This window comes from Sorghum bicolor, chromosome 4 (genome assembly GCF_000003195.3).
Source record: "Sorghum bicolor cultivar BTx623 chromosome 4, Sorghum_bicolor_NCBIv3, whole genome shotgun sequence".
NCBI lineage: Eukaryota > Viridiplantae > Streptophyta > Magnoliopsida > Poales > Poaceae > Sorghum > Sorghum bicolor.
Window position 1 is genome coordinate 66,675,432 of NC_012873.2, and position 21,475 is coordinate 66,696,906.

At 42.8% G+C, this 21,475-nt stretch overlaps 1 protein-coding gene and 1 pseudogene across 3 annotated transcripts; one reads left to right on the plus strand and one right to left on the minus strand.

Annotated features, from left to right (window-relative positions):
- On the plus strand, window positions 3,545-8,964 carry LOC8056401 (putative clathrin assembly protein At5g35200). 3 transcript variants are annotated; one of them, XM_021458600.1, is made up of 16 exons: window positions 3,545-3,811; window positions 5,008-5,135; window positions 5,243-5,312; window positions 5,392-5,489; window positions 5,988-6,129; window positions 6,212-6,312; window positions 6,565-6,648; window positions 6,757-6,807; window positions 6,890-6,955; window positions 7,047-7,112; window positions 7,220-7,300; window positions 7,400-7,477; window positions 7,641-7,787; window positions 7,877-7,952; window positions 8,044-8,156; window positions 8,234-8,964. In XM_021458600.1, exons 2-16 carry the CDS (start codon window positions 5,043-5,045, stop codon window positions 8,618-8,620), a joined length of 1,653 nt encoding a protein of 550 aa, XP_021314275.1. In that variant the 5' UTR covers window positions 3,545-3,811; window positions 5,008-5,042; the 3' UTR covers window positions 8,621-8,964. The 3 variants fall into 3 exon arrangements, with proteins under 3 accessions (XP_021314275.1, XP_021314277.1, XP_021314276.1); XM_021458602.1 differs by lacking the exon at window positions 3,545-3,811 and adding an exon at window positions 4,213-4,362; XM_021458601.1 differs by lacking the exon at window positions 3,545-3,811 and adding an exon at window positions 4,381-4,679.
- On the minus strand, window positions 10,554-16,825 carry LOC110434859 (annotated as a pseudogene).

Genomic DNA, 21,475 nt, shown 5'->3' on the forward strand with positions numbered 1-21,475 from the left:
TGAAAAATTTTGGGAACTCAACAAGGCCTTAATGCTTCATGCATATGCCGCAAGATTCGATGTGACAAGAAATCTAAAAAAATTTGTAAATTTTTTTGAGAACTAAACAAGGCCTAGGCACACTTGCAGGACCATGACGAGTTTTTGAAATGTTCAATTATTCAGCGTGGATATTCTAGACAGTTGACTTTAGATCTCAAATTCAGTGCTGCAGGTAACGTACGTAGTCGGGCATGCAGTACAACTACTGGTAGGAGCATCTCCGACACTCGAAACATGACAATGCATTCCCTTTTTCATTTACGAATTCAGTGCGCATTTCTTGACTTGTTTTTTTTACTATCCTTTTACGTGGGTGTTGGTTGACACACGAATTCATCCTTATGGAATCGATTATTGTACTCCTGTTTGTTCGTGGACATGCATGGAACCAACCAATTAAGCCAGATCTTTAATTTCCTGGCTTATTGGTTTTTGATAAGGAGGAGGAGGATGCGAATGGAGTAGGGGATCGGAGACTATTGCTCAAGCTCCTGAAGAACACCGTGACCGATTATTTTTCGCGATATAATTGCTCACAGAATCTTCTTTCGGCGTAATATCAGGACCGGACTTTGCACTGACGCCATCATCAAACTTTGGCTGCTTGACCACGCTAATGCATGCAGTGCGTGCGCTGAATTCGACTTCTCAAGTTCCAAGTGTGATTAGCAAACACGCTAATCATGGACCACGGGGAAGAAGAGGGCACCGATGCTACCACGGCCACGGGTAATAAAAAGAGGGCAAGCTCAGCCGGTTTGGGACACACTAATTTTCGATCCATATTATAACCGACATAACGTGAGCTAACATAAGAAAACCTGAGAAATACTCCGACCTGATCCATAATAACTTCTATAAGCACGACACACACTCTGTCATTATAAGCATCTCTTTTTTCTTTTTTTCTTTTGCGAAAGATTATAAGCGTCTTTTGAGAATACTGCATGCAGATCTTGAGAAAAGCATAATGCTTGCATGGTCATCGTGAGTTCTGAAATTAATTGCTATACGTAGTACATTCAGCCTAGCTCTTCTAGAGAGTTGACTGTTGGATAGCAGCGTAGTACACGTAGCATTTCGCCACATGAATCATCGTGACATCACCCGCCCCCTTTCATTTTCTGGAGTACTTTGAATTTCAGGCCTTGTTTAGTTCCAAAAATTTTTGCAAAACAGGTACTGTAGCACTTTTGTTTGTATTTGACAAATATCGTCCAATCATGGACTAACTAGGCTCAAAAGATTCGTCTCGTCAATTCCGACCAAATTATACAATTAGTTTTTATTTTCGTCTATATTTAATACTACATGCATGCGTCTAAAGATTCGATGTGACGGAGAATCTGAAAAAATTTGCAAAATTTTTTCGGAACTAAACAAGTCCTCAGTACAAACGTCTCCCGGCATTATTTCTCGGTGCCTATTTTTTGGGCCATCTGTTGCGAGTCGGGCGCAGTGAGATCATCATCCTTAGTGATTGTTCTGTCTAATTGGTCATAATTATTATTAACTAGTATTACTCTAGTTGAGTACTCCCTTTGTCTTTAAAATCTTCAACTCCTAGAATCTATATTAATCAAACTTTTTTTTTAAATTTGACTAGCTTTATAAAAAGAACATAAAATTTTGACTATAAATCTTAGAATACAGCACTTCTTAGTAATCTATGACATAAAATGAGTATCTTATGAAAATATATTCTATAATAAATTTAAAGGTATTAATTTGGTACTATAAATATTAGTGTTTTTTTTTCTAAAAATACGGTCAAAGTTTTAAAAGTTTGACTCAGGACAACTCTAAAAGTTGAAGCTTTCATGGACAGATAGAGTATTCAAATTAGCTAAACTATTAGGGATCAAGCATCTATAGTTATTATGAGTTAGATCCAAATATGCAGCTTGTTTGTTTGGCTTATAAGTCATGACTGAAAGTACCATTCACTGATTTGTTGGGAGAGAAAAACACGATTCGATAGATAAACACAAACGAACAAACAATCTTAATTAGTTAATTTCAGTTAATCAATTTGTGGATGGAGTATATTATCTATATAATATGTGATCATATAGATACATAACATATTACTAGCAATAATAAGGAGAAGTGAGAACGTGGTAAACTGGTAACCGATGAGGAGCGGTTGGTACCGCATCAAGCATGACTCTAGTACAGTATTTTCCGTCCGTAATATTACTTTTTTGGTGCACTGAATATAATAATCTTGTTTCCATGAGTTTGACTTTGACGCCACCAAACTTTGGCATGCAGGTTGGGATGGGACCGTGCAGCTGCAACTGGCCGCGTGCTTCGTCATGCGGGCTGCGTTGCATTGCGTTGAATGGACCGGCCGGGGGAGCACCTCCAAGTCCAAGTTATAATTCTAATGTATAACAAACGTAGTATATACTACTTCTCAGATGAAATCAGATCAAATTAATATACGGAGTATAAGAAACATAATTAATTTGTTACAAAAATATCATTTATATCGAATTCGGTCTATACCCTTCGTTCTAAATAACCAGTCAGTTTACTCATATCCTAATTTATCTAATTTTAACTCAGTTTATAGAAGAATACACCAACATATACATTTTAAAATTGTTTTTGTTATTCTCCACTTAACGTATGTCTTGCTCTTGATATTATATTAGCCACAATTGTAGATTTTAATACTTCTTTAGGAAAAAAAAACTTAGCTAAACTCTTAGATAGTGTCAACCATCGGCGGATTGAAACAAATTAACCGAAAACAAACAAAATTAACTTATATTTGCACAATCAGCGGAAGTACTACTAATAATTAATAAACAATCTAATATTATCTTGTATATTAATATTCTAAAGGGGTATTTGGTTGAGGGTGTTAAAGTTTAACGGCGGTAGTATTTTCGTTTTATTTGGCAATTAGTATTCAATTATAGACTAACTACGCTTAAATGATCGTCTCATAAATTACTCTCTAGCTATGTTTTTAGTTTCTTAAATAGTCTATATTTAATACTCTATACATATGTCTAAACATTCGATGTGACAGAAAGTAAATTTTAGTGGCGCCAACCAAACGGGGCCTAAATTTGTCTACAGACCAAAAGAAGAAGAAGAAGCGTGCCAATATGGCAATATTCCATGCTTGCAGCTGCAAATAAAAGAGCGTGGAATCGCAGGCTAATGGTCAACTTTATTAATGACCAAACTAGCCACCTGAAACGCCCTTTTTGTTCGTTGTAAAATTGGGAACTCCAGATCGATAGGAGCACAAGCAAGCAAAGCAAAGGAAAAGAGGAGACACATCTATCGATCCGAGATGAGAAAAGCAATGGGAAGCCTTCCTCCTACGCCGCCGGGGCTAATAAAAAAAAAAGTCAAAGTGAAGGCCCGAGTCTGTTCTCCGTTGGTCAGAGAGGCGGGGCTGGCCGACGCACGGGAACACGTGTGCTAATGTCACGCACCACGCGGCGGCACAGGCAGAGAAAAAAAGACCCCGTCCAGTCCAGCTCCAGCTCCTGCTTCCTCTTCCCTCCCTCCGCCAGCCCCGCCCCCGTTCCGTTTCACACGCCGCCCGCCCCGCCTCCTCCTTCCTTTCCTTCCCTCCCGTCCAGACTCCAGACTCCACACCACACCACACCAGGAGGGAGAAGACAACGCCGCCACTGCGTCCTGCCCTGCCGGCAGACGTCCGCCCCTGCTTCCGGCTTGCACTGCAGATTGCAGTTACGTTACTCCGGCGATCTCCTCAAGTCGGGGCCCTTCTCTGCGCCAGGTTCGTTCGTTCATCTCTGCTTGGCGGGCGGCTTTGGCCATGGCGGCTGGCTGCCGCGGCTCGGTTATATACATTTCATCCGATCCTTCCTTTCCCGAAGAGGGAGGAGGGAGGGATTTCGCACCGATCGCCCGCTGCTGCAAGATTCCATTTTTTGTTTCGCTTTCAGTTGGTCGTGCGCGTTGCTGTCCTGTCTATCCCGATTCATTCATTCATTCCTTTGGCAAGATGTTGCTCCTGGCTTTTCTTTCCGGAGATGGTCGCAGGAGGATAATCTGGCCCGTTCTAGTTCATTATAGAGTAGGCATCTTCTTCCGATTCCCACCGGCCAACTTGCGCCTCGTTGCTAGAGGCTGCGGTTGGCATGGCAGATGTGACCGTTCAATTATGCCCCGCATCTAACAAGTCGCATTCTTTGTGTGCTGCGGGGTTACGCGTTTTTTGTCAAAGTCTGTTCGTCTAGAAAACCACCAGTGCTCCATACCTTTTATAATACCTGAAGCAAGTTACACAGCTCGCACCGGCGAGCTCCAACGCCGTTTGTTTCGCCGGTTGGTAATCCACCAACTGACCAGGATTCGAACGGTGTTCCCTGCCGTGTTTTTAGGATTTTTTTTGTTGGGAGATCGTTTCATAAGTATACGTTGGTGCCGATATTTCGGTGTCTCCTTTTCTCTCTCTCTCTCTCTCTCGTGTTCAAAAAACTTGTTTATTCAGATCAGAGGTCAATCGCAGCCCGTTCCTTCTCGTCAGATTTCCATTTTTCCAACACTGCTTCGCCGTTATATTCAAGGAGTGGCGTCGGACGTTCCTATCTTCTCTTGTCTAGATCGATCGTCTCGGAAAGCTCTGTTTTTTTTTTTGTAAGGTTAGCTTTGGTTTTGCCTTTTGCCAGCCGAATTGGCGCTTTCCCTAACTCCGTCTCGATGGAATTTCTGCCTTTTCTTTTCCTCTCGGTGTTAGATGTAATCATTTTTGTTTTCTGCTTTTCTAAAGCAACGCAAGCAATTTCCGTTCATTGATTATCTTTTTTTTTGTATAACTAAAATGAAAATGCAAGATGGTAATGACGCCATTAAATAGATGTCTTATGTCTTGGACTGATACTCCATATAAAGATTGGTACTGATTTGTATGTTTTTTTTGGGTGGATTCGTATGTATTCACTCTTGGTTCTTGTTTTGCATCTGAATCAGCCCATCTGCCAGCGGACTAGCAGAGGTCAGGGAGCATGGCGGGAGGTGGCACGGGCATCAGAAAATACATGGGTGCTCTCAAGGACACCACAACAGTTAGCATAGCAAAAGTGAACAGCGATTACAAGGTACTGATGATCGCCATCCTAAACTTCAAAGCTCGTCTCCGGGACCTCTCGTTGCTGCATTAGCCATGTGTTAAAACGTTCTTGTTTTGCTACTGTCCTTGTGACAGGAGTTGGACATTGCTATTGTGAAGGCCACAAACCATGTCGAGAATCCAACAAAGGAGAAATACATAAGAGGTGAGCTGGTCATTCATTCATAGACTTCTGTCTTAGTGAATTCTCACCATGCCTCTGCTCACACATTCCTGGTCTGCAGAAATCTTCTACCATCTGTCACCTGGAAGGCCTCGGGCGGATGTAGCCTACTGCATCCGCACCCTTGGTAGACGTCTTTCAAAGACACGCAACTGGGCGGTAGGTATTTCCTGATGTTAATATATGAGTAGTCCTGTTGATTGTTATGCCCCGCTTCAAATCCACTGGATGGAATTTACCTATACAAGGAACAAGATAATCTGATGGAACATAGTTCTTCATTGTTTGTTATTTCCTTTGGACCGCAACCGCAATATTTAACTTCCTTTTGTTCAGAGAATATCTCATTTGTGCCATTTAACTTCCACACCTTGTTTTTTTTTTCCTGTTGAGAACTTGAGATCTGTCCCAGATAACGAAATTGTCCCTTCTAACTATGGATCTGTTCTGAATAGTAGTTTTTGAAAAATATGTTTTTTTTTCCCAATCCACACTGCTTAACCTTCATTTGAGTAAAAAACGGTTAGCCTTCGATTATCGTGGGAATGATTTTTTTAGCTTAGGTTTCCTGATGCTAAGATTTTTCAGGGGAATGCACAAAAGTAGGAGCGACATGGTATTGGTACTAAACTTTCGTATTTGCATTTTATCTGACAGGTTGCTCTGAAGACATTAATTGTCATACACCGTGCTCTTCTGGAAGTTGGTCCTGCTTTCCGTGAAGAGCTTATCAGTTATGGAAGATCAAGCTCCCATATGCTCTATCTGTCCTACTTTAAGGACGATTCCAGTGCAGAAGGTTCTTCGCTAACTTACAGCCAGATGCTGCAACTAGTATTCAAACTAGCAAGGACTTATTGTGATTATTTGTTGTTATGCAGCCTGGGATTACTCTGCTTGGGTGCGCAACTATGCTTTATATTTGGAGGAGAAACTTGAATCTTTCCGTGTACTGAACTATGATGTTGAAAAGGATCCATCGGTAGGCAATCGAATTCAATTTGCTCTAGTTAATAGCATTTGCTATCCAAACTTAGTCATGGTTTAGGTTGTATTATATATGCTGGGTTTATCATTTTTTTTTCTATCAGTAGATCAAGGCTTTAGATTGCCCAAGCTTTTTTATGTTGCATTCTTGAGTGCTGCCCTAGTGCAGTTCTGAATAAAAATATTACAGCATAGAATTGCAAGGGGCTTCTTGTAATTTTATTTATGAAATCTCTTGTTTCCATAGAAAATTCAGGATCTTGATACAAGTGGATTGCTCAATCAGTTGCCAGCTTTACAGCAGCTTCTTTTTCGACTACTTGGTTGCCAGGTGATTTAGTCATTGTTATCATCTCTAGAAATACATCAGTTCTTGTGTTTCAGAGTTGTCATTGCAATTTAACAGGTGTCTTGCTGATATTTTCTTTCTTTTTTCCAGCCACAAGGGGCATCATCTTATAACATCATAATTCAGCATGCGCTTTCAATGGTGAGGATTTCAGATAATTTGTTAGTAGCATACTAGTAATTTTGGCATTCCTTGAACTTGTTTTATGTGTTGTTAATGGTAGGTTGCTCTAGAGAGTGTTAGGATCCAAACAGCCATCAATGATGGGATACTCAATCTTGTTGACAAGGTGTGTACTACCAGCTTGTTGTTCAAAATCAGGAAAAATGTTCATTTGTCTTTATTTTCTTGAGGTAACTTGCATATTCTGCAAACTGCAGTTCTTTGAGATGAAGAGAGATGATGCAATAAGGGCACTTGACATGTATAAAAGAGCAATTGAACAGGTAAATCATGATTTATTTTCTTCTGTTAGTTAATTCATAAACCTTTTCATTAGAACATCAGAAATGACACATTTAATGGCTAAAAATTCTTATTTACTTTTGTACAGGCAGAACAACTTTCAGAATTTTATGAAGTGTGTAAAAGTATACATATTGGGCGGGGTGAGAGATTCCTAAAAATCGAACAGGTTTGGCTGGCAATTCTATGATCATCAGTGTGTACGGTATTGTCATTTTCTGTTTTGAGTAGTTCACTGATAACCTATTGGTAACACCAATATGTACAGCCGCCTGCATCGTTCTTGGCAACTATGGAGGAATATGTGAGCAATGCTCCGCTTGCTTCAACAGTTCAGAGAAATCAGGTTTGTAAGCACTATAAGTTTTGTGATATTTTGTTTTCACTACAATATCTTCCTGGAATCTTAGTTTTCTGATACCTCCATAAAGCTTCTTCTGATCTCTGTATTGAAGTTATTTTAAGGCGGCATTTTTATGACCTCTTTATTTCCATTTCTATGTTTTTAGGCTGTACTGGCCATAGAGTACAACAAAAAATCAGAAGTTGAAGAACCATCAACGTTGCCTCCTCCCCCACCTCCAGCTCAAGAACCTGAGCCTGAGCCTGAGCCAGTTAAACAAGTCCCACCTGTGGCTGAACCAACAGATTTACTGGTAATTTTCAATGATACTGCACTAATAAGGCGACGATTCTTATCATGTTCCTGGTACTGCATCCTAATACTTTCGTTTTTTGTTGGCAGGGAATCAATGAATCAACCCCTGACACATCTGAAATAGATCAAAAGAATGCAGCGGCCTTGGCCATTGTTCCACAGGGTATATAATTATATATCCTACACTTTGCTTGTTATTCAAAGTTTTCAAGAAATGTCCTGAAATGTATTCATGGACTTTTTTTTTGTGTCAGATAATGCGCTCAAAGCTGCTCCTACCAGTACTGAAAGTGTTGCCACTAGCTGGGAGCTGGCCCTAGTCACTGCACCCAGTTCAAATGGGAATGCTGTTACATCAAGCAAAATGGTATATAAGTTGATATTCATATATAATTTTTACTTCATTTGGTCTCTCTGCAATCATACTAATTCAACTTTCTACAGGCCGGTGGACTGGACCTGCTTACACTTGACAGTCTATACAATGAGGCACACCAAAGAGCGCAGCAGAACGCAAGCTACAACCCTTGGGAGACCAATCCAGCATCAGGTCCAGTGATTCAGCAGCCAATGTACGACCCGTTCTATGCCTCCAATCCCATGGCTGCAGCCCGCAGCGTTCAGATGGCTGCCATGGAGCAGCAGCAACATGCCTTCATGCTCCAGCAGCAACAGCAACAGCAGCAGCAGATGATGATGATGGCACAGCAGCAGCAACAAGCTTCTTCAAATCCTTTCGCCAACCTATATATGCACGCTGGCGCCCACCCTTACGCTGCAGGGGTGCAGCTCCATGCAGGCAACGCATACTCTGGAACTGGGATGATGTAGAGAGAGTTGCACATAATCTGCTATCTGGTTTTGACAGACAGCTTCCGTTCTTTTATTGTTTTTTTTTTCATTTCTTTTCCATTGTAAGAACTGTGTTAGGACTAGAACTAGAACATACCTGATATAGCGTCAAGATGGCCACAGCCGTTCAGTTTTTTCTTTTTTTCTGGTTGTTCACGAGTCATACCAAGGAGGGTTGATGCTTTGATGGCTCAATACTGCCACGTCCAAGCCCTATGATTGAGGAAGAAGATGTATTTGCCCTGAACTGCTAAACAGATATGCTTCTAATGAAATGGCTCCATGTTTCTGCAAAAAGAAATATTTGCCCTCCTTTGACTTCATATTTTTTGATCCTGTGTAATTTTAATGGCCTAGTATAAATAGATGATCATCTCCTCAATTACATCTTCAACCAACGAGCGTTTACATGCTAAAACTTTGGTATTAATCGGTTTATTTCCTCATTGAAAGATTATAAATCTGGGCCACTAGCTCATGAAGAAGAATCAACACTCAATCTGGTTAATGGCAATCACATGTCACAGGCAGTAGATTTTCTGCCACAGCATTCCTTCCCTTGCTCTTTGTATGTCTGATCCTTCAAGTCCAAATGAGCTGTGCCAATATCTGAATATTCATGTTTCTTTTTTCTTGTACATTCCACTTTCAAATGTATAGACCTTAGATCCCACCTTCTGTTGAAGCTGGGGATTGATGAAATCCTTGTTTTCCTAAAATAAGAGCTTTAGCAAGTTCCTTGACTGACATTTGTTCTTTTATTATTGCAGCTTCAACCTGTTGAATTCATTCATTTGGTTTGAGCTCTTTGGAGAACCAACAGGTCGAGATGTTGACCTGCTTGGCGGTGTAAAGTGGCATTATACATTCATTGGATTCTCCTAATTCAGAAAACAACATGCTGTCTTGACATAAAGGTAATTCAGGCCTGGTATGTCATGGGAAGGCTAGGAGCTTATAATTCTTCAAATTTGCAGGTTGGGTTCATTCAAATCCATCTATTTATTTCCTTTGTTGGCTACTTAACATGTCAGCTCTTTTGAAAACATGTAATGTTGTCAATTCCAATTTCAGCTGGCCAACTCGATGATGGACTATGACCCTTCATATGATTCTGAAGAAGCTTCAGCAGTAATGCCATCATCTTTCCATGATATCAGTGATGTGGAGTTCCAAGACAATTGAGCATTGGAATCATTTGACAGTTTGGGCAAAAGGATGTGTGCAAATTCTGAAATTCCCCTCACATTTTTTTCTTGCAGGGTGGACCTTGGAACCTCGAATTATCTTGGCTTGGATGTATTACTAAACTGCTTAACACAGTTTAGCTCAGAGTAAGACATCTTTCACTGATCATGTAAAATATAGTTGCAAATTGCAATCTTTGCTTGGAGATGGCTTTATTACTCGTCGTCTCATTATCACCCAAAATATGGAGATCAATTGGCTCCTGAAACCTGATATATGTGTATGTAGCTACTGATATATGTATGTAGCTAAATAAACTAGATATGTGAAGATTAACCTAGAAAGAGTCAGAGACCTTTAACCCTTCTAGAAGGGTGTATACTCCTAAGTATTAACTCAACTAGCCATTTTTATGCACATAGTGTAGTACTTTGTATTCCTTGAGCGCTAGCTTTATAATCTGAATATACATAGCATAGTAGATGACCACACAACATCACTTCAGAGCGGGCCACATGCATAATGAAATGCTGTATATTATTTTTCAGATTTGGAAACATTAATGCACCAGCTTTGTTGCCTTGATTACACCTGCATGCACTTGGGTATCAAACAAGTGGGTTTTGGAGGCAAGAAAATGGGTGACTGAGAAGAGGGCATGATGAGCTCAGATTATGGATACAAGCACTTCAAGAATATGATATTGACAGGTGACATGCTGTGGTGAACTGGTGATGCAAAGCTGACCGAGAAATTTGAGCCAGCACTTACTCAAGACTGCCTGTATTTCGATGTGCTCTTCTATGTAAATAAATAAATAAATTGTCATGGGTTTTATTGTCGTGATAGGAGTGAATTTGAACTATCAGCAAGGCTAGGAGAATAGAAAAATACGGATGCATGTCTTGTTTCAGACACGTCTGTTTCTTTATGATGATTCAAGGCCAAGCATGATCTGCATTCTTCTTGCAATGTCAGGAAAGCTTGATGAGTCATTCAGGTAATTTTTACATATTGATCAGGAGATTGCACAAGGAAAAAAAAAGTAAAGTGAACAAGGCATCACAGTAGATCACATGATCATTTTTAATCAGCTCATCAACAACATAGTACTGCACTTGATTCATACCTTTCAGATGTCTAGGGTCTCCAAACCTAATTTTCTGACTAGGAATAATATTTGTGACAGGTATAACCGTATAAGTTTGCTCTGCAGATCCCAATACATTTCAAGCACAAATACAAGAGATTAAGAAATTGTCTTATGACTACAATTTTCTATTTTTCTTCCTGTTTGGTTCTCTTGACGATGCACGGAAACTTTCATTAGAAAGTGAGCAAAAGGCCAGCGTTTCATTTCCATTACATGAGTTTCAGAAAAAAAAATGTGTGAAAATTTAGAAGACTGCCCTGTTGAACAACTGCACAAACTTGAGTAGAGTCTCCTGTGTCGGTAGCAAACACAACGCCAAGGATGACACAAGATTGGCCCAGTACATCCTATATTGTTCCTGACCCAATGAAGTTTGCTTTCTTTTCAGTTTTCACTATAAAATGAGTGAATGGACGGTTCATAATTTTCTGAAATTCTAGATGCTATCAAGTTTTAGATTATCTACAATCTTAATTATTGTGGAAAACATACTTCATTCTGTTGTACAAGGGAACATGTTGCTGAGATTAAACAGATTTGTACAGAGCTTCTAACAATCATTTGATCATGCTCGTTTTTCCGATTACCTTACAGCGTGGTTCATTCCTTGTTTTAACTTACCTTGCCATAGCCACATGCTAATGGAAGTGTCTCATGGAATGTCACATGTCAGCTTTGTTATTTTTCAAGTGGCCAAATGTTTTTGTTATCAATCTAAAGCCTTGCAAGATCAGCATCCAACCAGGGGAATGGGATGGTCACTATAACAAATAAATTTGCTTTCAAACATTTGAAAATTTATCAGGATAGTATGATCCATATGTTAAGAGTGATTATACAGCCACACATAAAAGAATGCAAATACATATGAAGAACACACACCCATATTTCCAATAAGTACTCACGAGTCCACTAGGAGGCCAACCCATGCTGGCACGGCATCGCCACGCTCCATTAAACCTCATTCTGTGGTTACAGTTGATTCAAAAGGGTTCTCTTTTCGCCTGTTGAAGCAACTGAAATGTAAGGGTGTCAGTGAAAACATTTTTTTGATTTATTTACTCATGAGTAAATATGGAATGGAATTTTCTATTGTCTAGGCAGAAGCAATCAAAAGGATCAAAGTCCTCTACATATCCATTGTGTTTACCATCGTTCTGGGCACAAGAAGCAAACCCAAAACATGGATATTCTATACAAGCTGCTGCTGTACAAGTGACTAAGGTAAGTCGAATAGGTTTTCCAACTATGATAATATTTTATAGGAAAAAATATACATTAGAAATTAGAAAGCTAAGATGGAGTATATATATTCTTTTGCCTGTACCCTGTTTCTGTAGCGATGGAGTTGATATTTTCTGTAAAAGATGTAAAATATAACAGAAAATTGATTGGACTTTAGAGAATAAATGATGAACAATTCAGTGATTTGCTACTCGAGATATCAACTATAAACAGTTCAATCCTCCTAGAAAACAATGGTTTATACTCAACATGAGAAGGTAATAACTTTTCCCCAGTATTTTGATTCTTTTTTTTGAACGCACCAATATTTTGATCCTACTTTACTATTATTTTGCATCATTTTCATCGTAACTACTGCAATTTTAACTAATCAACATCTGTACTTTTATATGCTGTTATAACAAAACTAGTTAAATCAAAATGCATATTGGCATACTGACAACAAAGACTAAGAGCTACAAAGCAAGACAAAAGAATTAATAATACCTTGGTTTTAACTTACTGAGAATTCCACTTTTGGTGGCAACTCCAGTTTAAAATATTGGCTTTCAAGCATTTCAAGTACTTTACTTGGTGAAGGCCTTTGTGCTGGGTGAATTTGAACACAATGCAGAGCCACTATCACCATTTTCTTTACAAGCTCAGTGTCACTGTTTCTTTCACCAGTAACATTGGTCACATTGCTGCAAAACTCATCTAGTTGATCAATCAGATAAGTTGGGAAGGTTTGGCCACCACTTGCAGGAAGATTTTCCTTTTTTCTTGCTCCCACCATCTCCAGAATCACCATGCCAAAACTGTAGATATCAGATTTGCTGCTTGGTCTTCCATATTGTCTTGAAAACACTTCTGGTGCCATATACCCAATAGTGCCTCGTGCACCAGAAATAGTGACCTCTGTTTCCTTTTTTTTTGCAGAGCTTTGCTAATCCGAAATCTGATATCTTCAGGCACATGTTCTGGTCTAACAGGATATTCTCTGGTTTAATATCAAAATGGAGAATCTGTGTTCTGCAGCCAGTATACAAATAGTCTATACCCCGTGCCACTCCTACGACAATCTCATATAACTTCTGCCAGTGAAGTTGTTTTGTCTCAACTGAATCTATGCTTCCAAATGTGTATAAATTTAAAGAACCATTCTGCATGTATTCATAGACCAATGCCCTGTGAGAGCCTTCCAAGCAATACCCTAAGAGAGAGATTATATTGAAGTGACTTGCCCGACTAATGGTTGTAACTTCATTTTCAAAGTCTTCCCCCCTGCCCTTTTTGTTTGTCAAAAGCTTAACTGCAACCAATACATTAGATCCACCAGGTAACTGGCCTCGGTAAACAGCACCATATCCTCCTGTGCCTAGCTTCACAGAAAAGGACCTAGTAATATGTTTCAGCTGTGCAAATGTATATTTCACTGGCCATCTAGGCTGGGAGCTGCCCTGTGTTTTCATGAAGGATTCGATGTCTGAACCCCTTTTCCAAGGCACCAGTCCATAGCAATGAAGCAGTACACTGATGATAACAATTGTGGTGATTCCAGCAAACACAGATCCAGCAATAGTAACTACAACAAATAATGTAAATGCAAAGATTAAGCACAGATCCAGCAATAGTAACTAGAACAAATAATGTAAATGCAAAGATTAAGCACAGATCCAGCAATAATAACTAGAACAAATAATGTAAATGCAAAGACTATATGTGACATCAATAGTATTATGGGACGATGCAAAAGACCAAAGACAAGAAATTATTACATGTTTTCTTATGCGATTTGGATCGATCAGTTGCTTGTGGTGCCCTGCCCACTGTGCGGTTTCCTGGATCTGCTGCAAGGTGATTAGACAATTAGTTCAATAATAATTCAGTGAAATGAACAGCCAGAGAAGGATAACAACATAGACTGGGACACCTTTTTTTTAGCGTAAAATACAGCAGGGGAAATCCCCACTGTGAGATTTTATATAAACATAAAAAAGAATCCTGGACTTCGGATCAACTAAAAAAAATCCTGTGTTGGTGCCTTTGAACCTCTCTCCTGCGCTTCTTTGCATTATAGAGAGAAGAAACAAGATCCCCATACATCAACCCCACTCATACGGGGATCAGGTATGTGTGTGTGTGTGGGGCGGGGGGGGGGGGGGGGGGGGGGGGGGGGTTACATCACACCGTCACTAGTCTAAAGGAAAGGAAAAAAACAGCATGACCAGCCAGGATCAAAGCTAATTCAGATTCTGCCGCTAAGACCTATTTAGTAGAAACAATATAAACACAGCAATGTCCTATTTAATTTACACTACACTGCAAGTGTTGCCTACATGACAACTAAGTGTCCTTCCCTGCACAATAATATTGTTTGGTCTTAAATATACTGAGTGCCTATCAAGGAATAAAGCTTACAATTATCGCATATCACATGGTGATTCATTTGGATCAGTTTATCAAAAAAAAAAATGTTTCTCCTTGTATGCTAATCACTCTTAATTGACATTCCTCAAGTATCTATGTTTCTCTGAATAATTACTGTTGTAGGATTGCATATCTAATTAAAGGGGGGGTATTTGATAATTCAGTACCTCAAGGAATTGTGTGGCCAAGGTTTGGCGAGCAAGACATTTCGTCAAACAGCTAACCGGTGTCATAAAAACTAGCGGCTGCCCTGGCTGCGGGGAGCGCTGCCTGTGTCCGCCGCTAGCGTGATGGGGTCAACGACCGTGGCGGAGAGAGAGGTACGGGCGCCGAGGCGTACGCGTACCAAGTGGAGAGGCCTGCCGGCGGCGCGGCTGGTTGGCGCATGCCCGCCGCCGCAGCAGCCGCGAGGAAAGGATTTTGCAAACGGTTTCTTTCATCTGCAGAAACGGTCATGGGCCGGAGTTGTGTTTGGGCCTATTTCGTGGGGCTATTCTTTCTGATGGATGAAAGACGCAAATTCGGTAGGGAAAGCAAGTGATATTTGATGTCTTTTCTTCAGTGCACGATTCTAGATGGTAGTGGTGAGACTCTCATTCTTCATATAGTCTTGCATTGTGGTTCAATAAAGAGAATTCTATCGAAGAGGCCTGAGATGTCAAAATGCATCGGTAGGGGAGTGTTCCGCCTTAGAGGGAAGCAAACGCGAAAGCGGGGGTCGACGAAGCGGAAGCGAACTTAAAAGTCACCTGATTTGGCACTAGCCAAAGGAGTAGGAACATCTGCTGGGGAAGCACCATTACCATCTATGGGAGGTTGAATAGCTGCATAAGTAGTAGTAGGAGCATGGGCACTGGGACGAAAACAAATCAGTGGGGCCATGCCGGTACGACGGAATATGCGTTAGAAAGGTCAATCCCTCCCCCCCTTTCTTTTCTTTAATGAAAAACCGGGCCGAACTTATAAAAAGCAGCCCACCCGCTTCCTTAGAACAATATCGCGGCAACGTAGACCTAAGTGGATTTATTGGATCCTGGGGAACCATCACAAGTACGGCCGGCCTATAGAACGAGAATGTCGTGTCGTCCAGCGGAGCTTAGAAGAAGGTGACTCGGAGCCTAAGGAAGGTGACTCGCGATTGGGCTGAAGAGACGAGTCACTAATGAACTTTGGAATTAACCAGCTCAGGGCCCATATCCACCCCTGGGCCCAATTTCTTTTTTTTTATGGTCACCCCCGTGGCCAGGGCCGCCAGGCCAAATATGATAAATTTTCTCAATGGGCAAGGGCTTTTTGCAATGCAATCTATATATTTTAGAACACACTGGTAAAGGCGAAATAGAAACAAATTAGCAACCAAGAATCACCTGATCACCAAGTTCCCGGTGTCAAGTAGGCGTGCGCCGCCGCCGCCGGTCACGTTGCCCGCCGGCGAAGGCGAAGACCACAACACCGTCTTGCTCTTGCCGTCGATGACCTGGAGCTGCCCGCCGGACGAGAGTGAGAGCCGTAGCTCTCCGTCTCCGTGGGAGCTGATCACTCAGGGACGAAGCCAGAAAAAATTGTAGGAGGGACTGAAAAAAATTGCTACATCGACTTAACTTTACTATAACCCCTCACAATAGAAAAAAAATCTATTAGCTTGAAGTAGTCTTATATTAATTCATAAAATATATCTAAAAATAAAGGTCTCTAAAATTAGAAGCAAAAACACTAGGAGCTCCACTGAATCAGCAGCGGTAGGAGGGCTAGAGCCCCCCTAGCCCCACCGCTAGCTTCGTCCATGCGATCACTGGGCTCTGCCGGTTGGCGACCCAAACAATGGTCGGCCCCGGAATTCCATAGTACCAAACCCCTAAATATGATCTGCCGCTGGCCCCCTCTGGCGTGAAGAATCCCAGCTCGAAGACGCTGCCATTGGAGATGAGAGTCTCGTTGCCGGCGAGTGATGAGCCAAAAGATAGGCTGTCTGCGTTGGTGGACGCGGCGGAGGGGGTGAAGAAACTGGCGGCGACAGTGATGGCGACAGCGACGGCAAGGAGGTGAGGAGGCTGACACTTGCCACGGTGTCCACCGCGTCTGGTGTCATCCGTCGTCGGCAGACGAGCGGCCGGTGCAACGCCGCCACGGCGATCAGCAGCTACCCGCCCTCCTTGTCCTTCCTCGACGTGATCACCATCATCCGTCATCAGCAGGCGAGCGCCTTGTGGAAGTGGAACGCCGCCACGGCGACAGCTACCCGCCCTCCTTCCTCGACGTGATCACCATCACCCGTCATCGGCAGACGAGCGCTTGGAACGCCACGGCCACGGTGACCAACGACCCGCCCTCCTTCCTCAACGTGATCACCGCGGGCCTGGACTCCGCCAGTCTCCAGCCTGTCCGGCAGCACGGCCATATTTTGGGAAACACTTCGGAGTGGCACGGACGTGGTTTTTTTTTGCCCCTTAAGGGCATATGCCCTCACTCTCCCACCCATTGAATTCGCTTTAAGAAGTGTGCAAACACACATCTCAAAGTGTGTTTGCACACTTCTCAAAGCGAATCCAATGGGTGGAAGAGTGAGGACATATGCCCTCAAGGGCAAAATAAACTTACCCGGAGTGGTATGGTGTGACTTGTGAGTAGCAAGCAGCTCAGAGGCAAAGTACTGGCAGGCACGAGTGGTGGTTGCTTCGTTCGTCTCTGACCCAACAAGTATCGATCGGGGTCATTTGCCTCCGGGGATACTAGCTATGTGCAACAAGTATCACGCGCACGGTAGAAACAGAAATAGTATGAGGTACTAGCTAGGGGCGGTAGCGTGTGGGAGCAGCGTTCGTGCCGAGAACCTGACGAGGACTTAGCTCCTGCTTTATCCGATCCGAGATGATTTCATGTTTTTCCTCAAATATGCAAAAGATTTACATATCATTGCAACTAAGAAGAAGATTTAAGTCATACAAACAACACGTACACTTCAAAGGAGTGCCCTAGGATGTCTTATAGCCGTAGACTAGATCGTCCTGGCAAACCACTCGGAATTTGCATTTGATGATCATGCCTTGATGGAGGATATATAGTCAGTCATTGGCAAAACAAAAAAGAGAGCCTGGGAGAATAATTACTCGTCAGCTAGTGATGCATGTTTTCAAGGAGGCTTTGACTTGGACAGGGGGTGAGGATGAGGTCCGTGTGTGGTGTGTGTGTCTATATATATATATATATATATATATATATATATATATATATATATTCCATTCCATGGTAATATGTATGCATGCCAGCTTTGCGATCTTGTTGAATGCTTGACAATGAGCGAGGTTACAGTAAGCTTGCATTGCATTGCTTGTGTGCAAGCTAGTTGGCGTAAACTAATTAACATTATGGATTACTGTTGAAATTGATGGAAAGGTTGTAAGGAAAGAAAAATTATTTTGTTATAGTACAACAACATATCAATTTTGTAGTCACCGGCATCTATTTTGAAAGAAATTTTCAATTTGAATTATTAAAAGTGTTCGAGACTAATAAACATCGTCCCCCCACACTTTTACATCTCCCAGTCATGCACCAGATTGTTAATTGCGCCAATACATAGCGTTTTTCTCCACGCGTTGGGTTATTTTTAGAGGCCACACCGACTTGCATCCTTGGGAATCGGGTAGCTGGTAGCTAGGTCACCATTTTGGGATATACTTGTTACCATTGGGTCTCGATCGATCGATGTGTACATATCATCTCTCTGTGTCTGATCCGCGCGCGACATTAGCGACGAAGCCAGTAGTGGGGCTAGGGGGGCTCCAGCCCCCCCTACCGCTGCTGGTCTAGTGGAATCTTAGTGTTCTTCTTCTAATTTTAGACACAAATTTATAAGGTAGGGTGGGCTGAGAACTTTATTTTTTAATATATTTTGTGAATTTCATCATTAATCTATATTTACGAGGGGTAGTAGTAGAGCTAAGTCGATGTGTAACTTTTGTTCAGCCCGCTAAAATTTTTTCTGGCTTTGTCCCTCGATCGATGAAACGGACACTAGTACATATACATCCTCCTCTTGCTAGCATATATAGGAAGGAAGGTTACATACACCGGAAGACATTAACTGGATTTCCAGTCCGCTCAATTAATTGCATCGTGGCATCGATCTATCGTGTACTATTCATGTGCCAGCAGCAGGTACGGTGTCCACCGTGTGCCGGCGTCGTCCGTCATCGGCAGACGAACCGGCAGGCGAGCGCTAGTAGGGAATACATGCAAAAGGGGCGGCGCCGCAGGCGGTGTGGTGCGACGACGCCGGCCGGCCACCACCTACCTACTACACTACTGCTTCAAAATATCCTCGTCGTCCTCCCGTTGGCCTCCACGATGCGCTTGCCCCGGTTGCTGTGCGTGCCGTGCCCGGCCGGACCCTCGACGTGATCATCACCGCGCGCGGGCCTGGACTCCATTCTCCAGCCCATCTGGCAGCTCGGGTACGTCAGGGGCCGGTGCTGCTGTACTGGAGGATAGATGAGGACGACGATCCTGGAGTGGAGGACCCGCAGGTCAGGGGCTGGTCGCTGACATGACATGACGTGACGTGATTGGTTGCATGCCTGCATTGGTTCGTTCCACTAACTTGTTCGCCGTTCTGAAAAATTATGACTGAAATTACTGTTGAGTGTTGACTGATTTATTGTGTGAGAGAAGAATACTGTTGGCTAATAGAAAAAGTAGAGCTGCCCTCAGGAAGTCGAAGAGAGCCGCGGGGCTCACCGGCCAGCAGCTCATTTGTCATCCGGTTCAACGTCGTCGTCAACGATTGACCCATTTGTGTGTCAGCAGTAAGGAAGCAGATGGAATTCCCTTTGTGGTGTCAGCGTCAGGATCTCTGCGAACGAACATATGAGGACAGCAAATGGTCTCCCCATCAGTTCAGCACTGGGTAAGAACAAATTAAAGAACACCCTTTGAGATCGATCTGTTAGAAGATATGTTTCCTAACCTGTACGGTTAGCTAGTCTAGGCTTTCCTTAGAATAGTTAGCTTGTTCTTGTAGTATAAGTTAACTTGTATCACAAGATGTAATCTCCCAGATCACGTTGTGATCTGATCTGTTGTACTTGCCACCGTAGGGGCTATTCCTACGCTATATAACATGAAGCCGAGAGACCCCAAAGGGTCAACTCGTTCCCTGTAATTTCACATGGTATCTAGAGCCTTCTTTCTCACGAAAAATCTCCATGGCTTTCGCTTCTTCTTTCTCCGCGCTATCTGCTGCGCTCTCTCTGACCACATTTCTGCTGCCGGTGTCGGAGAAACTCTCCCGCACCAACCATCAATCGTGGAAGGCGCAGGTGCAAGCGGCGCTGCGTGGAGCTCAACTCACCGACTGGCTGGAAGCAACAGCTCAGCCACCGGTGCGTTTTCTTCCCAAGAAGAAACCTGATGATGACAAGGAAGAGCCGGTCGTCAATCCTGAGTATGGTTCATGGGTAGCAAAGGACCAGATCGTCCTCAGCTACCTCCTAACCAATCTGTCCAAGGAGATCCTTGGCCACGTCAACACGGAGGTCACGGCCAAGGGCGCATGGGCCAAGATTGAGGGCTTGTTTGCGTCACAATCCCGTGCGAAGATCATCTCAACGCGCATGGCGTTGACATCTGCCACCAAGGGAAGTTCCACCATAAGTGAGTTCTTCACCAAGATCAAGGGTTTAGCAGATGAGATGGCGGCGGCAGGCCGCAAACTTGAAGATGAAGAGTTCGTGTCCTATGTGCTTTCCGGTCTAGATCAAGATTATGATTCGACCGTGTCTGCCATCGCGGCGCGTGTGGAGCCCATCTCCATCACCGAGCTCTTCACCCAGCTGGTCTCTCATGAATAGCGGCTTGAGATGAGGAACGGTGGTAGTCAGTCATCTGCAAATCTGGCTACCAAAGGCAACCGCAGTGGCGGTAGCGCGCCAAGAGGTGGGCGCGGCGGCGGAGGACCCAATGGAGGAGGACGTGGAGGCAGCCGTGGCGGTTTTGGCCGTGGCAACATAGCTTGTGCACCGTTCCAGCCAGGAGTTGTCTGCCAGATCTGTGGCAAGGAAGGTCACCCTGCTCACCGCTGCTTCAAGCGGTTCAATGCCAATTTCAATGGTCCTCCACAGAAGACAGCATCAACGGCAACCACATCAAACTACGGTGTTGACACAAACTGGTATATGGATACCGGAGCCACGGACCATATCACTGGTGATCTCGAGCGCCTGACCTTCCGCGACAAGTATCATGGTGGTGATCAAGTTCACGCTGCTAATGGTGGAGGTATGAAAATTATGCATATTGGTCATAGTACTTTATGCTCCCCTTCCAGTACCCTCAAATTAAAGAATATCCTTCATGTTCCCCAAGCACAGAAAAATCTTTTATCTGTTCATCGTTTTACATGTGATAACAATTGCTTTCTTGAATTTCATCCTCATCACTTCGCGGTAAAGGAGGAGGAGACGAGGAGAACCCTCCTCAGAGGCAGGTGTGAAGGTGGCCTCTACCCCCTATGCTCATCTCCAAGTAGCTCTTCGAATAAGCAAGCCCTTGGTGTTGCTAGATCTGCGACATCCTTATGGCATAATAGGCTAGGTCATGCTTCGGTTCCTATAGTGCATCGCATTCTTAGCCGCCATAGTATTCCCTTTGTTAATGATTTTAATAAAGGAGATGTGTGTAATGCTTGCCAAGAAGGCAAAGCTCATCAATTGCCATTTGCTAGATCAATGAATATTTCAGCTCAACCTTTTGAACTTGTCTATTCTGATGTGTGGGGACCTGTACCAGCATCTGTTGGCCGGCAAAATTATTATGTTAGCTTCATAGACGATCATACCAAA

Bases quoted from the DNA above. Each gene is read 5' to 3' on its own strand.
- LOC8056401 (XM_021458600.1), top strand. From the start codon at position 5,043: ATGGCGGGAGGTGGCACGGGCATCAGAAAATACATGGGTGCTCTCAAG. The intron at 5,136-5,242 runs GTACTGATGATC...TCCTTGTGACAG, and splicing joins AAGTGAACAGCGATTACAAG to GAGTTGGACATTGCTATTGT. The intron at 6,649-6,756 runs GTGATTTAGTCA...TCTTTTTTCCAG, and splicing joins TTCGACTACTTGGTTGCCAG to CCACAAGGGGCATCATCTTA.